Source organism: Gymnoscopelus braueri (genome assembly GCF_963280865.1).
Source record: "Gymnoscopelus braueri genome assembly, chromosome: 14".
Taxonomy (NCBI): domain Eukaryota; kingdom Metazoa; phylum Chordata; class Actinopteri; order Myctophiformes; family Myctophidae; genus Gymnoscopelus; species Gymnoscopelus braueri.
Window position 1 is genome coordinate 31261144 of NC_137619.1, and position 18212 is coordinate 31279355.

Here is an 18212-nt window from a genome sequence, read left to right on the forward strand (position 1 = left end):
AGATAGATAGATAGATAGATAGATAGATAGATAGATAGATAGATAGATAGATAGATAGATAGATAGATAGATAGATAGATAGATAGATATCACTTTTCTGGCCACCTGCTTTTCTTGTATCAAGAGGAAAATATGGGGTAACCTTAAGATTGATTTTAAAACGCTTGAAAATGCATTGTATTCAAAGCCTGGTACGTGTACTTACAGACTCTGGCATATTTAGTCTTTGGTCAGAGTACAGGCACTTCGGGTCCATTTACAATAGTTTCCCAGGTTGGCAAGAAAAGTGTTGACAGCATTATGGCAGACTAAAATGTGTTAATAGGATATGTGGAGCTCTATGAATATGTGTATCCTAAAGGCAGGCAGAAACTGTCATAAGAACCACACAAAACATATCAGGAGAATAAGATGACGCTCTACAACAGACTGATGTAATTCTACAACACTAAGGTGGATAACTCTAAGTCGGACTGCTACTGTATGTTAACATGCAGACAGCATTATGTGTGTGTGCTAACACATATTTAGGTTGTGTAACATAGCTCAAAACATGGATTATAGGGACTGCTACATTAGCAGGTTTTCAGTAGCCACCCTGCACAGACAGACAAGACAGACAGACTTGGGTGGGGGGGGGGTCGCCACGAAGAGACTGGTTGTGCCGTAGGCCCAGTCACTACTACTGGCATGCTTTTACTACCACTACGAGGGGGTTGAACAGGCCTGAGAGGGTGGGGTAGGGGGTAGGGGGTTGGGGGGTGGGGGGTGGGGGGTCTGGCAACAAGGACAATACAATAAACAGTACAAAACAATATATACAAATTAAATGACAGCTACTGTTTGTGTAAGAGAATATAAAAACACGCCACAGGCATTCCAATCAATTCATCCATCAAACGATCACGACATCATGCAACTAAAAGTGATATGTATAGAGAGAGATAAATATATAGATGTATTTTAAACATAGTGTTAAAGTTTTACAAACTAGGCTTGATCTCCGCGACGGGGGGCGCCCGAGGCCCAGTGACTGCCTGACTGCCTTCCTTGCCACCGGTCCGCCTACTCCTCCTGCTTCTCTCACTGCCGGAGGCCCTGTCCGTCGCCGCCGCCTTTGCCCTTACGGACGCGGCCCCGGCCTCAGCCCTCGAACCTCTACCAGACCTGGATGAGCGGGAGGGCTGGGAGGGCTGGGAGGGCTGGGAAGGCTGGGAGGGCTGGGAGGCGTCCGACAGCGAGGTGCTCCGGGAGGTGCTGTCCTCCTCCGACTGTTCTGTCTGCGTCTTTTTCTCCTCGTCTGACAGCCGGTCCACCAGCTTTAGCGTCTCCCCGCTAATCCCTTTAAAGTACTCGATGGTGCGCTTACAAACCTCGCTAGGGTTCCCCTGACTGTCCTTTCTGCCTGATGCCTCGCCTGCGACACTGCTGACCTGATGCCTGTCCTTCAGTGGCAGCCTCGAGGGCAACTGTATGGCTGCTCTCTCTGGGTCCAATGCCCTCGTAGGCCGAGATGTGACCTGAACGGATATGAGGGAGCTGGCTGTGGCAGCTGTGCTGCTCTTTTTAACATCCTTGATTGGGATTCTGGACCTGGGCTCTACTTTGGCTATGGCTGGCTCTGCTCTCTTCCTCACCTCAGCCTTCACTGCCTGTTTGGGCTTCTGCTTACCTATGGCTGTCCCCTGTGTGTGGAACGTCCACCCTGAAGCTTTTACTGGGAGCCTCGACTTTGGCTGCTTCACTTCGCTTTCTTTAACTGTTTCACTCTTCCTCTGTTCAGCTTGGCTACCCCTGCTGCCTTCTGCCCTGTCGTCTGAATCCCTGCAGCCTAGAGCTTCTATTCTGCTGGCTTTCTGAAGTGTGGGCTCAGAGGATGACTGCAAATTAAACACCACACTGCCACACTGGATGTAGTTGGCCTGCACACTGGACGACTCCAGGTTGTTGTTGTTGTTGCAGTTCTCGGCGGGATAATCTCTCCTCTCTGACAACTTGGGTTCGGCAAATCTATTGGCCTGACTCTCTATGCTAACGTACTCTGGCACTATCTGACCCTCTGACACGTCAACTTTAACTTCTGCTGGATCCCCCGAGTCTTTTTTCACAGTTATGGAGGCAGCAATGCCCATTTTAATGGGGGTGCGTAATTTGGGATCGACCTTAGAGGCCGTGATCGTACACGAGGAGGCCGTCTCAGCTAAGGCTTCACCGGTTGGGGCATCAGAACCGGTACAGCCAGTGCCAGTGCCATTGCCAGTCTGTACAGGGCCGCACTTTGCTGCTGCTGGTGGTGGTGATGTTGGTGTGCTGCTGTCTGTGGTGGTGTCTCTAAACCCCTCTACTGTGCCCCTCTCCCCTGTTTGTGCCTGAGAGGAAACTACCCCCAGGTTCTTGCCCCCTCTCCCCTTGTCCCCTGATTTAGGGTCAGAGGAATGCTCACCAATCTGGAAAAACTGAAGCCTCTCTTCAACAAAGTCCCGCTTGCTCATGTCAATAGCACCACTGCGCGTCATCTCAAACATCTTCCCCTCGTGGAAGGGGAAGGGGTTAGGCTCACTAGTTGGCGTGCTCTCGTCAGTCGGCGTTCGAGCGGGGGTTGTGTCAGGCGTGGTGGCCTGTGACTTGTCTTCTACTGACAAGCCAAAGGGTTGGGGGTTTTCGTCTTTTGTTTTTGAATCAAAAACCCCATCATTGTCATTCCCTTTGGATGACCAGGGGTCAAAATCGAGACCTTTTGTGGCAGAAGTCTTAAATGTGGAGTTCAGCTCCTCTTCCAGCTGGTAGCCAAAGTAGTTATCTGGGAAAGTCTGTCTTTCTGGGTGTCTTCCTTCAAGGGTGTAATCCTTTTCCTCTTCTTCACTGTTTTTCGCAGATGTGCTACTTTTTGTCTTTCCGTTATCCCCTCCTTCCTCACACTTCTCTTCCTCTATCACCTCTAACTTGGACTGACTGAATGAGCGGTCAGTCATTTTGCCATCAGTGGAAAGGCTAGATGTTTTAGGGTCTTCACTCAGCCCATCATCCTCATCCTGAAGGTCATAACCATCTAAAGAGTCTATCTCTGTTGCATCTGTGTCATGGGAGAACTCGGCAGTGGTTGCTATGGAGCAGTCAGTGATCGACTGGTCATTGCCATTTTGATCAAAGTCCTCTTCTTCCCCCTGTAAGATGCCATTGATCCCCAAATCCGTGAGAATTCCATTACCATTTTTCTCAGTTTTTTTAATATTTAGCTGTTTATCTCCCTCCTCTTTCATTTTGAATGTGTACTTTTTTGCAGGGATGGGATGGAAGACGGACTCATCATCACTGGAGTCACTGTCATCGGCTCCAGGGGGGATGGGCGACGGTGGCTGGACCCTGATGATTGGCTCAGCAAGGAGGTGTCTATCATGCTCCTCCTGGAGGTTCACCTCCATCATCTCAGTCTCCGCCTCAGAGGAGGCACAGGATCCCCTTTTCTCAGGGTCTGAATGCTCTGCCTCTAAAGGAGGAGGAGGGGGAAACTCGATATAAGCCACTCTTTTGTCCTTGGACTTCTGCTTCGATGCATCCTGCTTACTACTGGATGGCTCTAATGAAGATGGCCTGCTCTTTTCTTTTGGCGGCCCTTTGAAGATGAACGTCTTCCCATCGTCTGACTCAGACTCCTCTGCGATGGGGCTTGGCGTGCCGGACATAGAACCTATCACAGACTCTGGCGTTCTAGAGGCCAGGCTCACATCTGAGCTGGGTGTCTCAGGGGTAACAGGACTCTTCCGAGAGCTGTCCATAAATGTCACCTGTTCTAGTGTGTCATCTTCAGGACTTCTTTGAGGCTTTTGTTTAACTGTGTAAAATGCACCCTTGGTCTCATGAATGGTCCTACTCTCGTGACTCACTATCTTTTTGTATGTTCCCAGCTGGCCGGTGGCTGTTTCCTTTTCATACTGCTTGCCTACCTGAATGCTAACATAAACTGGTAAAGGTTTGATATCTTTATAGCCCTCCGTGACAATCACAGGGATTACATCATCTAAATACTCGATTTCATCGCTTTCTACACCATTACACACTACATTTGAATGGCTAGCATCTAATGAATCAGTGGATTTCCTTACCGATGAAGACCTGTTGGTCTCGGAACCACTGTGTAACCGATTTCTAGCTACTGGGGTAGGTATGTGAGACCCTGCCCTATCACACGGTTTAACAGAGGTATTTAATGAGGTGGATTGGCGGTTTTCAGGGAAATTTGATTGCACTCTAACAGGAATTTGTGATTCCGAGTTTTTTTTTAGACTGCCATTGCTTTTCGGACTTTCTCGGACCACAAGTTCTGTGTAGATTATTTGCTTGGTGGTCTCCTGCCTTTGTGAGTCACTGTTATTGCCATCTTTCCTTGTCTCGTGCACTAAGTGAGACGTTTTTGGTGATTGGGGATTATAGTTCTCATTTCCCTGACCCTCCCAACTTTTGAACAAGTTTTTGTCATCCTGTTCCTTTCCACTGATGCCATGTTTGGGAGAGAACTTATTATACTCACTATCTAGACCTCTCCTCTGGTTTCCCGGACTGTCCGGTGTTCTAGGCGTATTTGAGCCAGCAAAAACTTGATACGCAGGCATGTTACTTTCCTGGAGTTTCCTGACCGGAGGACCTGAATTTTGACCCCACTGAGAAGCCATCTCTTGCTTCTGACTCTCTTGTTCAAACTTTAGCCTCACTGCACTGACTTTGGAAGATGACACTTGATACGGTTTAGGGGCTTCACCTGTGCTGCCCTGCGATGTTCCATCTACCTGCTTTCTTTTGTCAGAATCATTATACTGCAGAAGAACTCTCCTCTCTGGGCTGCTAGGTAAGCTGGCACATTTCCTATCATTAGAGCCGAATCTGTCTCTAAGTCTTTCTCGGTTCCATTCTTCCCCGCTGCCCGCGTTCCTATAAGCTGACCTCTCAGGGCTGCTGTGTGTAGAGCTGGGCCCTGATCGTGTTTCCCTGAAATCTGACCTGCGTGATTTCTTCTCAGGAGATGACAGCTCATCATTTAGTTTTTCTGTCTTATCGCGAAAGAACTGAGAAACCTCGCTGAGTTTTTCCTCTGCCTCTTTTACAGTCCTATCAACTCTGTCTCCATACATGATTTGTTCTCTATGCTTAATCGGTGCGTCTTCTGACACACGCATCCAAACTGAGTGTTTTGGGCTGCCAGGCTCAGAGGAATACTGAAGAAGTGTCATTTGGTCAAAGTTATCATCTACATTGGTCATTCTCCCAGATTTGTCATAAACATTTCGAGATGACCTGAAGACATATTCTGTCCTTGGCACACTGGATCTACCCTCACTGTGACTGCTCCTGTCTGGCGAGTGAAAGCGAGATCTATCCCTCAGGTACTCCTCTGTGTCAGATTGACATTGTTCAAGTTTCTCAGAGAGAAGCATTTTCTCTGCAAAGTTATAAGATTCCCCCCTAAGCTCTGATGACTCATCCTCATTGTACTCTACAGACTGCTGGCTAAGTAACCTCAGGGTTTTGTATGAGTCGTCTGCCATGAGCTGAGCTGAACTAGGACGGCTGTCCTCTTCCTGTGACATGGGTGTGTTCACTCTACAGGACTCGAGGTAACCTGGAAGTGATTCTTCAGGCTCCTCCTCTTCTTGCCTGTTTCCTGGGTAATAGTACATTTCCTTCTCTGGTTGGTTTTTAGTCTCTCTGATGGTGACCTCTGTCGGATCTGTTTTGTTGCCCTTTTCTATGTGAACCTCAATTATTCTTTCTACCTTGGGTTTAGAGTTAATGTCCTCAAAATCTCTCTGTGATGATTCCTCACAGGAGGATTTATGTTCAAATAGCCCAGCCAGCTCTCTAGAAGGGTCCCTGCCTGACTGGAATGCTTTCATTATATCATGGACAGACATAGTTTCCTCACACCTTTCAGATGCCGGCTCTTTGCCAGGAGGTTTGTGGTACACCATCCTAGTGGTGGTGGTGATATGAGTCTCCTCCTTCACCCTCATCCCTTTTCCCATCGGATCATCGTCAGGGCTAACTTTTAATTGATAGCCTTTGTTTTGGTCTGGTGTGGATGTGCTTTGACTCAGATGAACTTTAGGTTCAGAATCACTAAATCTGACGGCACGTGCCTCCTCCATAGCAGGCTGCTTGCTGTCCTCTGGGGACTCGTAGCTCCTGATGACGTGGACTACCTCAGTCCTAGTCTCAGTGATCATTGGAGGCATGGGAATGTCCTGGAAAAGGGCCTTGGGCCCCATGCCTTCTGCACTTTGAGGGGCAGAGGGCGTCCTTTCACTCCTGGTCTCAAAGCCACTGTCTGAGAGGGGGCTCTTATCCTGGTCATGTGAGATGTCATCAGGGGAATCCAGCACAATGTCTGCTCCAAAAAGCACATCCGCTAGTTTACTGAGCTCCTTTTCTGAGGCTGAGGAGCGCATGTTCGCCGGAGGCATTTTGAGCTTGTGCTCCTGCACTGCCATTGCCGGCTTTAATACACGTTTCTGCTTCTCCTCTCCTTCCCTTTTGCCCTCGTCTGCTTTATGCTTTGAGTCAGCCATTTTGGAAAAAGAATTGCTACCGACGTCATTTGTCAGGTAGTCAACCACTTTGGACAAATTAAAATCTCTGTCTGCTATTGGCTTTGTTATGATTTGAGGAACCACTGTCTCATATCTTGGTGGATAGCTCCAGTTGCTTGGCGGTTGCTCCACTGGTACTTTGGAGTATTGTATATCATCCAGTGTGGATAGTGAAGCCCTGCCATCCTTGCCCTCATCTTTAGTCAGGATCTCACTGACTTTAACCAAATCCTGTTTCACTCTCTCTACTATCCTATATGGCTCCTCATCCTCCATTTTAGCCTCTTTGGGTGAATCAGACTGAAATCCTTTGTTGGCAATGGAATTCGGGTCTGTTTGTAAAATTGCTGACATCCGGATCAAGTCCTCTTTCATGTCGGCTACGTCCTTCAGTATCTCTTGACTAGATGACATTGGCGAAGTGGTGGTTGACTTAAGGGCAGCAGGGGACATAAAATGTGGGGATTTGACAGGTGAAAGAGTCCTGGCTAAGGAAGACTCCAACTGAGCATTTGCCTCAGCGGGAGATGTCTTCCGAGGGGACAGAAGGGCAGCATTTGACTTTGACACCTCAGGGAGCTTCCTAAAGTGTGGGTCCGGCAGCACATTTATAACCGAGTACACAGGTACAGTCATTGTGCTGGACGTCACAACAGTGGTGGAGTTGGTTGGGGATCTCAGAGCATAGAGGGAACTAGAGGCAGAGGATCTGATGGACTGGTAGGAAGAGGATGCAGAAGAGGACATGGATTTCAGGGTGCCATAACCTGCAGAGCAAGAGTTGAATGTTTTCTCAACCTCGTCAAAGGCTGCGTTGACGCTTGTCGTTGCTGCATTAGTGGTTGCCTGTATTCTCTCTTGCAAACTGCTGGTGAGAAGGGAGTTAGGGGATAAGGAGCGGTAGTGAGTAGGGGACACGGTTCCATTTATCAAAGCAGCTGCACTAGGAGGAGCGTTAGATTTAAGGGGTGAAGAGAGAGAGGCAAACAGGTTCCTAGTTGGGCTTGAGGCATCTGCAGGTGACCGGACAGAGGAGAGACCGGGGACAGTTTTTATAGGCGAGGAAGATGTGGAACTGGAGCCCACCACAACAGATTTGTAGGGCATGGACGAGCCGTATATGTTCAGGGAGGACTTGGGAGAGGTTGGCGGGGTCATGGCTATGGACGACCTCTCCAGAGGATAACTCCCCCCTCCAGGGGTGATAATAGGGGAAGTCCTGGCTGACAAGGCTGCCAGTCCTTTCACAGATACAGGATCCGGGGCACTTTTCCCTGGCGAGGCCAGGAGATTGGGGTTCTGAATCGGGTACGGGGACTGCTGGACCACGGTTTTGATCGGGGAGGATATGGTCCGGTAGGAGCGTATGGGAGAGGCTATGTCACTGGCTGACTTGACAGAGGAGGCTGGGGATCCGGGGATGTTGGTCTTGATGGGGGAGGAGGTTATGGACCATACAGACTTCAGTGGAGAGGCAGAGGGCGTGTTGGATGACGAACTGGAGAGGGAGCCAAACCCAGACCTGGCTTGACCAGGGACGGCGACAGGAACAGCCGACCACGCCTGATAAGATCTCGTTGAAAAGACAGGTTTGTAAGGGTAGCCAGTAGGCTGTGTTCTCGTCGGGCTTCGATCAGGTGTTTCTTGAATAACAAGTTGAACCAAAAGTAATAAGGAACAAAACGTAAAAATTGAACGGAACAATAACGTGAAATAAAACATAAAAACCAGAGAGAGAAAGGTGAGTAAGTCAGTGACAGCATTAATCAAAAATAGCAACAGTACATTGTTTACTTGAGAAACTTGAATTTTTATCTAAATAAGGATGGAATGGTAGTGTGGTGGTCTCAAATTGTTCATTAATGATAAAGTACTGTAGAATACCTAATAGCTAACAATGGAGCATGTGCAGAAACAAAAAATGCTTTACATAATAGTGGAATGACAAAAAAATGACATGAATGATAAAACAATTACGCAAATATTCCATTGACTTTTGATGTGCTTTATCTGTTTGCCTCTTTTCTATATTGCCTTTTTACAAAATGGTTGACACACTGTATAGACACTGTCTATACTTTCATTTGGTTCATTTTCAATGCCAGATATGACCCCACAAGTGTAGATCACTAATAAAGAAAAACACCACCTTGCTGGCCTTGAATTTAGAAAGAAATATGAGATTGCACTTTACAATGGAGATACTATCAGCCAACCATGCCCGTTCAGTTTCTATATCAATTTCAACATGAAGTACACAAGTACACAATTTGGTAAAGTATACACAAAATTTAAGATATACAACAAATCAATCCATTATCAAATGGACATGGCTGAATGAAAACAGAACTGATAGTTCCTCAATGTTGCTTATTGTTACAGCGCACTCAGTATAGTGGCAATATTGAATGCAACAAGCCAGTGTAGATATTGACAAATTGTGGTCCATAGGCAACTTAATGTAAAGTGCAACCCAATAGTACAATATGATATACACAGCTGCACACAATCACAAAGCCAATAAGAGTGAAATGGCCACTAAAGAATAAGGAAGACCCAAAAGAATGCTTTTATTCTACATGAGTTCAATGACATTTTTCCAAATCATAAATGAACAAATGGATAATGCAATGCCAGTGTTTCCACACATATAAAACAACAATAAAGTTCAAACAGGGAGATTTTCACAAAATGGGGTAGGGTATGGGCAAAGCGTAAAACACACAATAAACCATGCAAATGGCTCATTTGATGAATGATTGTGGATCATGGCATGTCAGCTGACAATGAATGACTGTGGATCATGTTGCTACGCTGTGGGTGTATGGAAAATATACTGCAAAACGGGACCACCTGACACTGAACTTCATTAAAGTAGAGTCAACAATATAATTTCAATTTGATGATTTCATGGAAGTAAAAAGGAAACTCACTCAATGCAGGGTCAGTCAGATAGCTGTAGCGCTTACGCAAAGCTAAGGAGGCAAAGGTATGACGTCGGTCTGGCTTTTCAGTCTGCAACAAACAAAAAAAAGAACAAAAAAGATGATTTAACATAAAAAATGGTATTCTAACGGACCGGATGTATATATGTATCATCTTTTATGTTAATTTAGTAAATTCAGACACTGCTGTGTCTGGGGATTTTTGGGTTGGTTGCAGTGCGTCAGTGCATGCTGTTAGTAGTACTGGCACAGGGGGAGGCACTGTAGGTGACCGAACTGTAGAGTCACCTCTGGAGAGACAATGCTTGACTCTAATTGGTGGGAGGGAGTGTCACCTTGGTTGGGTGGTGAATTTCATTATATAAATGGGCATCTATGCAAGCAATAGATGCTTTGCCTATCTACTCAAGTAAAATAGGCATAGAGAAAATCACAGTTTTTGTGAGGTATGTTGAAAATCTTTCATTTTCACATGAGGATGTTTTTTTTTGGGGGGGGGGGTGTCATTATTTGTATATTATTGGTAAAATATTCTCATTAGCATAGATGGGGAACAAATGTAATACGGAGTAAATGTTTCTGGTTAAGATCAAATAAATGAATAGAGATGTCCATATATGGGCATATCAGTGGGGTTGGTGGTGCGACGTAGGTGTTCGGGCCACGTAGTGGCCCGAACTCTAGCGGCCCGAACCTCTAGTGTTGAAAATTTGGCATTTTCACATGAGGATGTTTTTTTTGGGGGGGTCATTATTTGTCTATTATTGGTCAAATATTCTCATTAACATAGATGGGGAACAAATGTAAAACAGAGTAAATGTTTCTGATTAAGATCAAATAATTATCTCCTGCTAATCATGCAGACGAAGGACCATTATTATTGTTTAGTCTGTTACAGTCAGGTTGAGGACATGGGTGCATGCGGTAAAAGGAAATCCTAAACGAATTTAAAAACATAGATGTGGCTGAAGGTTACAGTTTTGTTTTATTTATGTTTTAGGTACCATGGTCCCGTATGAAATTTCCTATGAGTCTATAAATACTATGGAGACTTCGTGATTTTCCGTACGTTATGGAAAGGACGACAGAGATGGGGGAAGGAGAAAAGAAAACAAGCTGAGGCGTGGCACGGAGATTGTCTCCGCAGGACTCAGGATGAGGACAATACTAAAGAAACCTTGTTGAGTAAAACAAAACCAACAGTTTGGCTCATGCGCGCGTCGTACGATGAGGTCACTTTTCAGCAATGACTAAAAGCCATGAGGAGGATCTGCCATGAAAAGCCTCAACTCAACAGTCACTGCGCCATAGGACAAAAGTCCTCACAACAACACGGTTAATTTGCTACGGCCCCAGAGACAAAGCCAACGGAAAGGACGACAGAGAAGAAGCAGGTCAATGCGATGATGAAGAATCCATTTACCTCATCATCAGGATCAGACTCCATATCCTGCGGGTTTCCAAGATGCATCGTGGGAGCGGAAAGAGATGACACAATGGACAGCAGGGGCGTTATAGTGGGGCGGGGAGGTGGAAACTTAGGGAATGACAATGGTGCAGCAAAGACAACAAAAGGCTTGGGAAAAAAGCTATGAGATTAATAAAACGGTAAAAAAAATTAAAAGAAGATCCAGCAAAGTAACAAAAGCAAACAGCGACATATTATATTGTTTCTCATGATCAATGAACACCACGTCAAAGGAAACAAAAGAGAGAAGTGCATTTTTTTTTTTTTTACATGATTCTCCTATGCCCATGGAGAGCCAGGCAATCAAACGTGCGTGACTGCATGTGTGCACGCTGTGGGGTCTCATGGCTGGCACAGGCTTGAACACCCATAAAAGACACAAGCTGCAGGCAGGCATTTCTAAACCAAATGAAGTTCTCAACACTTGCCCTTGGCATTAAAACATTTGCGTTCTATCTTTCAATTTCATTTACATGAGGATGGTATGACATGGCCTACGGAGAATAAACCTGAGAAATAAGTTGAGCCTACCTTCCGGTGAATTGGCAGTGTGATATTCAAATTGCATATGGCAGCCTGTGGAAGACCTTTACTGTTTTTCGGTTCTTTCAGGAAGGAGAGTCGGCCACACGGGTCTTGGCTCATGTCCCTGATCTGTAGAAAACCAAATCATGATAATTCAATTCATTTTGCCCAACAAAAACACTCATGATCCATATGCACAGCATTAAAATCTCGAGTAATATCTAAATATTTAGGAGCAAATAATACTAAAATGAGGAGGATTGCTGCATTTGGCTTCCGATATAATCTTCTATTTCTCGTCAACTATTCTGCCATTACCAAAAAATCTCCTTTAACTTCAGAATGAATGCTAAAGTGAAAAAATAACAAAAATTACTTACGTTTTTGTTGCATTTATGTACGTAAAATATTGGTCAGGCAGAAAATATCTTAAAATATATCCAGTTTTTAGGCAGTATTTAATAAAATATATGAGAAGAAAAACAGGAATGCCATGAAGTTAACATTGTGGTCATTGTGATGCAGAGTCTGACAAGCACAAATCTAGCCTGTTTAGTTTAGCTTAGCTCTGCCACGTGAGAATCAATCACTCTGGTGTTCCTGGTCTTAGGATACTGCATCAGATACTGCAAGGACATCATTGATGATATCTATGCATGTCAGCATGTTTAGAGGACGATCATTTCATTCCTGACATCATTCAATCAGTGACACACATACATCAACAGGCCCATAGTAGGTACAGTACATAGTACAGTGGCTAGGTAGAATTACTTTAAGGCTGCAGGTCCAATTCCCTCCATAGCTGTGTGTCCTGTCAAAGTTTCATTTGGCAAGACATTCAAACACAAAGTTTGATTTGGCAAGACATTCAAACACCTTGCCTCCAATTTACTCATGATTACAGTGTGTCAGCTAAATGTATACAATGTCATAATTGCAAAAACTATACCTTCACATTGAAAGGAAGTCTGTTTTCCTTGAAGGAAAAATAGCTGAAAACCAACTGCTGTCCTGTCTTGATCAGGGGGGACAGGTTTCCATAGCAATCCACATAGATAGGCTTGCTTTCAAGGACCTATGGAAACACACCAACCGTGAATTTGGCATCACCATCAACAAAGAAATGTTCAGAAGATAAGAGTACAGTACCACATTGGGGATGAGCTACTGCTAATAAAACCAATACCCCCCCCCCCCATACTCCCACTAAACACAAAGTTAAAAAATACATAAAGTTCAAACCTCAATATCTTTACTCCTGGCGACCTCTTCAAAGTTCTCCTGCTGCTCCAGTGTTTTGTCCACCTTGTCGTCCGTCATACAGAAGCAACGCAGCCGAGACTCCACAACGTCATTCATCTTGGCAAACACCACAAACTTGGCCAGGTACGGCACGCAGATCAGCTCCCGGTATAACTGAGACGCTAGACTCACCGTTTCAGGAATCTGGTGACAGTCTGCGAGCCAGAACCTGGAGAGGAGAAGGAAAAGGAGGAGAGGAGAGGACAGGACAGGAGAAGAGAGGAGAGGAGAGGAGAGGAGAGGAGAGGAGAGGAGAGGAGAGGAGAGGACAGGACAGGAGAGGAGAGGAGAGGAGAGGAGAGGAGAGGAGAGGAGAGGAGAGGAGAGGAGAGGAGAGGAGAGGAGAGGAGAGGAGAGGAGAGGAGAGGAGAGGAGAGGAGAGGAGTTAATCGTGTACTGATATGCATCTGGGATCCAGCCAGGAAAACCATTTGCCTGATATGAGGAAGATATAAGAGCTTGAGCTTTCTAAATATGCACTGTCCATTTTAATAAATCAAGACTTGAACCACAGATTAACAAGGCATAACATTTGTATTCTGCTTGTCAGTGACAATCTATGGAAGCCATTTTGCACCACTGAATAAATATAAAAAGAATTGTGAGTTTGTTCAAGCTATTGCAACTTTATAAGTCACAATTCTGAGTTTGTTTGTTTAACACCCTGGATTTTGCTTTGTAGTTTTGTTTGTTTGGTAGTTTTTTCCTTTCATAGGGCACACTGAGTCACATGACAGCTCTGTAATAATCTAATTTCAGAGGACCAAGGAGTGCTCTGTTCGCATCAGGCCACACAGCCCCCACATGACTCCAATCCTGCTAGGACAGGACTCCGTGACTTTGTTTACAGTAGCCAAAAATTCCTCGCAAACAATTTCTCTCTCTCTATGTTAACACTTAGACATGTGATTGACAAGCTTGAGTCACGACTCAGCAATATATCGGAATGATGCTGTGTCACTTGGGGGAATGGGATAGAGCTAGTGGGATAGCATTTGAAGTATTATTCCTTCATAATTGTATTGTATGTGTGCAGCGCATGCCATGTGTGACCCCAGTATATATGTGTGTGTGTGTGTGTGTGTGTGTGTGTGTGTGTGTGTGTGTGTGTGTGTGTGTGTGTGTGTGTGTGTGTGTGTGTGTGTGTGTGTGTGTGTGTGTGTGTGTGTGTGTGTGAGACTTACCTGGCCGACACATTTGTGGTGAAGGAGACACAGTCCGTGACAAAAGACAGTGGGGTGGTCCCTGTGATGTCCTCCCATTGGGCAGGGGACGTACCTCCTGCAGGGAGATGCACAACCAACGCATGACATCATGCACTCTCTCATATTAATGGGATATAACCCGCTATCCTTTATTTTCCTCATCTTTCCGCCTTATTTCTTATGCCTAGAAATGTCTTGTTTCCCCCCCATACCAGACATTGAGGTCTGCTCTGCCTGCAGGCTGCAGATATTTGGTTTTCGAGTCACTCAGTCCATTTAAAGAATGTTAAATGGATGAGAAAAGGTGATGTCGCAAATATTTGGCTCAATGCTCCTGCTAACAATGTTTTTCTGGGGTCATCCCTCCTAGGGAGTTTCATCCACTTGATTGAATGTATAGACCTGCAAACTCGTGAGTGGTGAAAAGAGTGACACTTTCCTAAATCCAGCCCCTGTTGGGGCGTCCGCGGCATAGCTAGATAATCTACACTGGCAAATACAGTAAAATACCAGTTATCATTTACTGACATTCTATAGCAATCCGCAATCAATCTACACCCACCTCAACTAACTTTTTTCAGAGCCATCCCCAAACACTGTCTGCCCTTCTGATGTGAAAATGTATTGGCCCAAATATGAAAATGCTTTATTTTGTGCATTACTGATACATGTATTTGTAATGAGTAGTTGAAATGTTCGTTTTGCCGTGACACCTTCAGCTGTTTTCTTTTCATTCCTCTATTATGTAGACTATTATATATATATTTTTTACATTTGTAGTCATAAATAACTTTTGTACCATGTACTGATAAGAGCACCATAATTACACAGACATTATATAAGAATATTTTAACCATAGAAACCATATGATTCTTATACCTGAAAATGTATGGCTAACAATTATGTAAGAAGAAATGCATGAAGGGACTGGGAGAAAAACATAAAAAGCTTAAATCAGTCAATTAATAAGGTTATTTGTGTGTGTATGTGCGTGCGTGCGTGAAATATGCAATCCCCAGTTGCTGATAGCAAGGACCAAATGTGAAATTCATTCATCCATTCATTTCAATAATATTTCATTAATTCCTTTTTAAAATATTACCATATTTTGATGACCACTAATGACATAAGAATGATGTTGTACCACGAGCCAGGCTTTACAAACAAGATTAAGCTACAAGTAACATATTTTTTTTCAATAAAGTAAGCCACTTAAGCCTTGCTCATATTGTAGTCTTTGACTTTTCTGTCACTATGCAACATGACAAAATTAAAATCATAACATCAACCTGGCCGATTGCACAAGGTAAATAAATAATAAATCATGACACAGTGCATTTGGCCTGTGAGGCTACGTCTGCGGACAGCACCATAACTCTCCCTTCATTCATGTCAATTGGCAACGCTTCTTCCTTGACATGATTTTTGCACACTTGCTGTCTCTGGTGGTGCTTGTTTAAGGACACCCGATACCCTGCCGGTTAGATCGGCACTTTATTTGCTTAGGCTGAAGATAATCAAACTTGACTCGGCAAACTCTCTCGTGCCATCATTCTTGCATAATTCCCTTTAGCCAGAGCAAATAAAGTGCCACACTGTAGCCACCAAGCATGACAAGAGTAACAATGCGCGTAAGTTTGTCGCTACAAAAATAAAAGCTTACCTCAATATTTGGTAGACACACTTGCTACGTACAGACAAGGTCAAAGTTCTGATTAGCGCAAATACCGTACATGCTACATAAATAAAACTACATTATTGGTTAGACTATCCAATAAGGTTGATGCTAGCCTGGAGTACCCTGGGACCAGACGAATCTGCAAGTGCAAAAAGAAAATTGCCCTCGGCAATTTGGGTCTGGTACCGCTCCGTTGTGAATCCATTTCCTGCTCCCGAAGTCTGGGGTGACCAATCAGGGCCCAGTATTCAAATATGGGAGACTGTAATTGGTAGTTGGTTGTAGGTCTAACCAATTGCATGACGCAATGTAGATCGGCTATTTTCTCTGCGTGACACCAGCGTACGATGTAGGATAAGCAACGGCTTAAGTGGTTTTAAGTTTTGACCACTAACTGCATGATTGTAGCCTGGTAAACCCTCCCTCCGGAAATCTCATTTCCATTTGATTCCAGGAGTGAGTCTGGCCTGATCGCCCATTCTGCAATAGTGGCTGTGGGCTGGAGTTGGGCGGGAGTAATACCGTTGACTGACAACCCCTTCAGCCAATGATCGTTTTTCCCCTTCAGCCAATTGCAGTGCATTTTTACCACCTCCGCGACTAATGTGACGCAACGGGACTTTTGAGATGGCCATGCCCAAAATAGGTTGCCTTATTCGGATACATGCGTGTCACTGCCCGCCCCTGCCGGTTCTCTGAATTTCATTTTTAAATAGGCTCTGTCATGATTAATTGACCACATATATGAAGTTAAACAACTAAATTCTACCCAAACGATATCTTATAAGTAAATTCCGTGCCTCAAAAAAGAAGTTTGAGAGCTTTTTGAAGTTCTAAAACAGCGGAGAAAACTGCCCACAGAAACAATGGCTGCCGTTCGTGTTTGGTCGGCTGCACTCAGGCTGCACTCGGGTCCATTCGGGCTCACTCGAACTCGCCACCTGATTGGCCAACTTTTGCTGTCAATCACAGAACGATGAGCAACGACGCTGATAGGCTCGGTTTTTTGGTAATGCGCTAGAAACGCCCATACAAGCCTTCAGGCCAGACTCACTCCTGGAATCAAATAGAAATGAGATTTCCGGAGGGAGGGTTTACCAGGCTAGCATGATTGTGGTCACCATGATCAATTTCACATAAATCTGTCTACTTGCCTGTGATGCTGCAGAGCAAGCGCAGGCAGGGTGCCGCGTCGCCCCGGTGCCCAGTAGGGTGGCCCTCCGCCGACCTGGGTGGGACCGGTATCGTCATGGTGATTGGCTTGTGGAACTTCCTCCTCCTGGGCTCCACAGTGACGATGGGGCTGAAGGTGGCTCTGTTGCCGAGCACCGCCCTCACCATCTCGTCTGGCACAGGCTGGGCCTGAGAGGGGAGAAGATTAGGACGATAGAACGAGAGAAGAACGGAGGAAGAGATGAAAGAGGGATGTTGACTTGTTCATCATAGCTATTCAAAGGATGGATGTCCAATTTTCCACACATGGAGGAAACTCAATTAGTCCTGCTATTTCTTTTTACCAAAACAATTATCTTTCAGGTAAAGAGGGGAGAGGAGAGGTGAGACGAAAATGAGGCACGTCTCATTAGATAATGGAGTTGATTGGTAAAACAAAACAAAAAATATTAATAAACACCTAGACATCATTAACTTGGCCAGTTAATGGCCATCCAGTCTGTGATGTCAGCCATCTAATATGTATGACGTATGACTGCAAATTTGGGTAAGGTTTCACCCGGATCACAGCCTTAATGACCGCTGTCTATTATAAGATTAAAGAATTTCAAAAAGTATAACATATATACTCAAAAAGTGTGCTCCTCTGAGCACAGGTCTCCGAGAGACTACTTGCCCCTGAGGAGCAACATCATAACAACCAATGCACTGTTCTGCAGTACCTGCAAGCCGACACGGATCTTCTTGGTGAGCGCCCCCTGTGGGAAGGAGGCCTGCACCATGGGCACAGTGGTGCTGGACAGCGTTCCTCCATCGGGACCCATGTGATTAGACTCCTGCTTGATCCGTGACACCACCGCAAAATACTGTGGGAAATCCCTGGTGACGATACGGCAGATTCGCTTCTTTTCCAGCTCAGCAGGGCTGTCCAGCTCTGGAACACAGAGGAGGCTTATTAAGGAAGTATGCTTAAAAGGAAGTTGAAAAAATGCTTCTGGAAACACACAGACATAGGAATTATCAAAGACAAAGCAATGTCATAAAGAAATGTAAAAAAGAAAAAGCTATTCCAAGCCATGATCAATAACTATCCCTTCACCAGAACCTAAAAAAAGAAGATCCAAAACCTTTTTTTAAATAAAATTGAGGAAGATGCATCACAATGCAAAGGTGAACGATTCTGTATCGATGCAGTGACATGACATAATTGATTATGGCCCATTCATTGATTGTAGATTTTACAGCCTTGGTTGGGCAATATTCGTGAAGTTACAATTACTTCACAAATATTGGACATATAGTATGTCCTGATGAAGATCTGATTGTTCGAAA

General features: G+C 44.8%; 1 protein-coding gene across 1 annotated transcript in view; it reads right to left on the reverse strand.

The window, feature by feature from the left end:
- The window catches only part of LOC308100967 (ankyrin-3-like), a gene marked incomplete at its 5' end in the record, with an annotated part of 144595 nt that overhangs the window by 16195 nt on the left and 110188 nt on the right, over window positions 1-18212 (reverse strand). The window contains 9 exons of the mRNA XM_080450186.1: window positions 992-8224; window positions 9515-9596; window positions 10950-10976; window positions 11526-11648; window positions 12472-12597; window positions 12765-12993; window positions 14009-14105; window positions 16862-17069; window positions 17603-17814. Coding sequence (XP_080306312.1) covers window positions 992-8224; window positions 9515-9596; window positions 10950-10976; window positions 11526-11648; window positions 12472-12597; window positions 12765-12993; window positions 14009-14105; window positions 16862-17069; window positions 17603-17814 — 8337 coding nt within the window. The remainder of the gene's footprint in view (window positions 1-991; window positions 8225-9514; window positions 9597-10949; window positions 10977-11525; window positions 11649-12471; window positions 12598-12764; window positions 12994-14008; window positions 14106-16861; window positions 17070-17602; window positions 17815-18212) is intronic.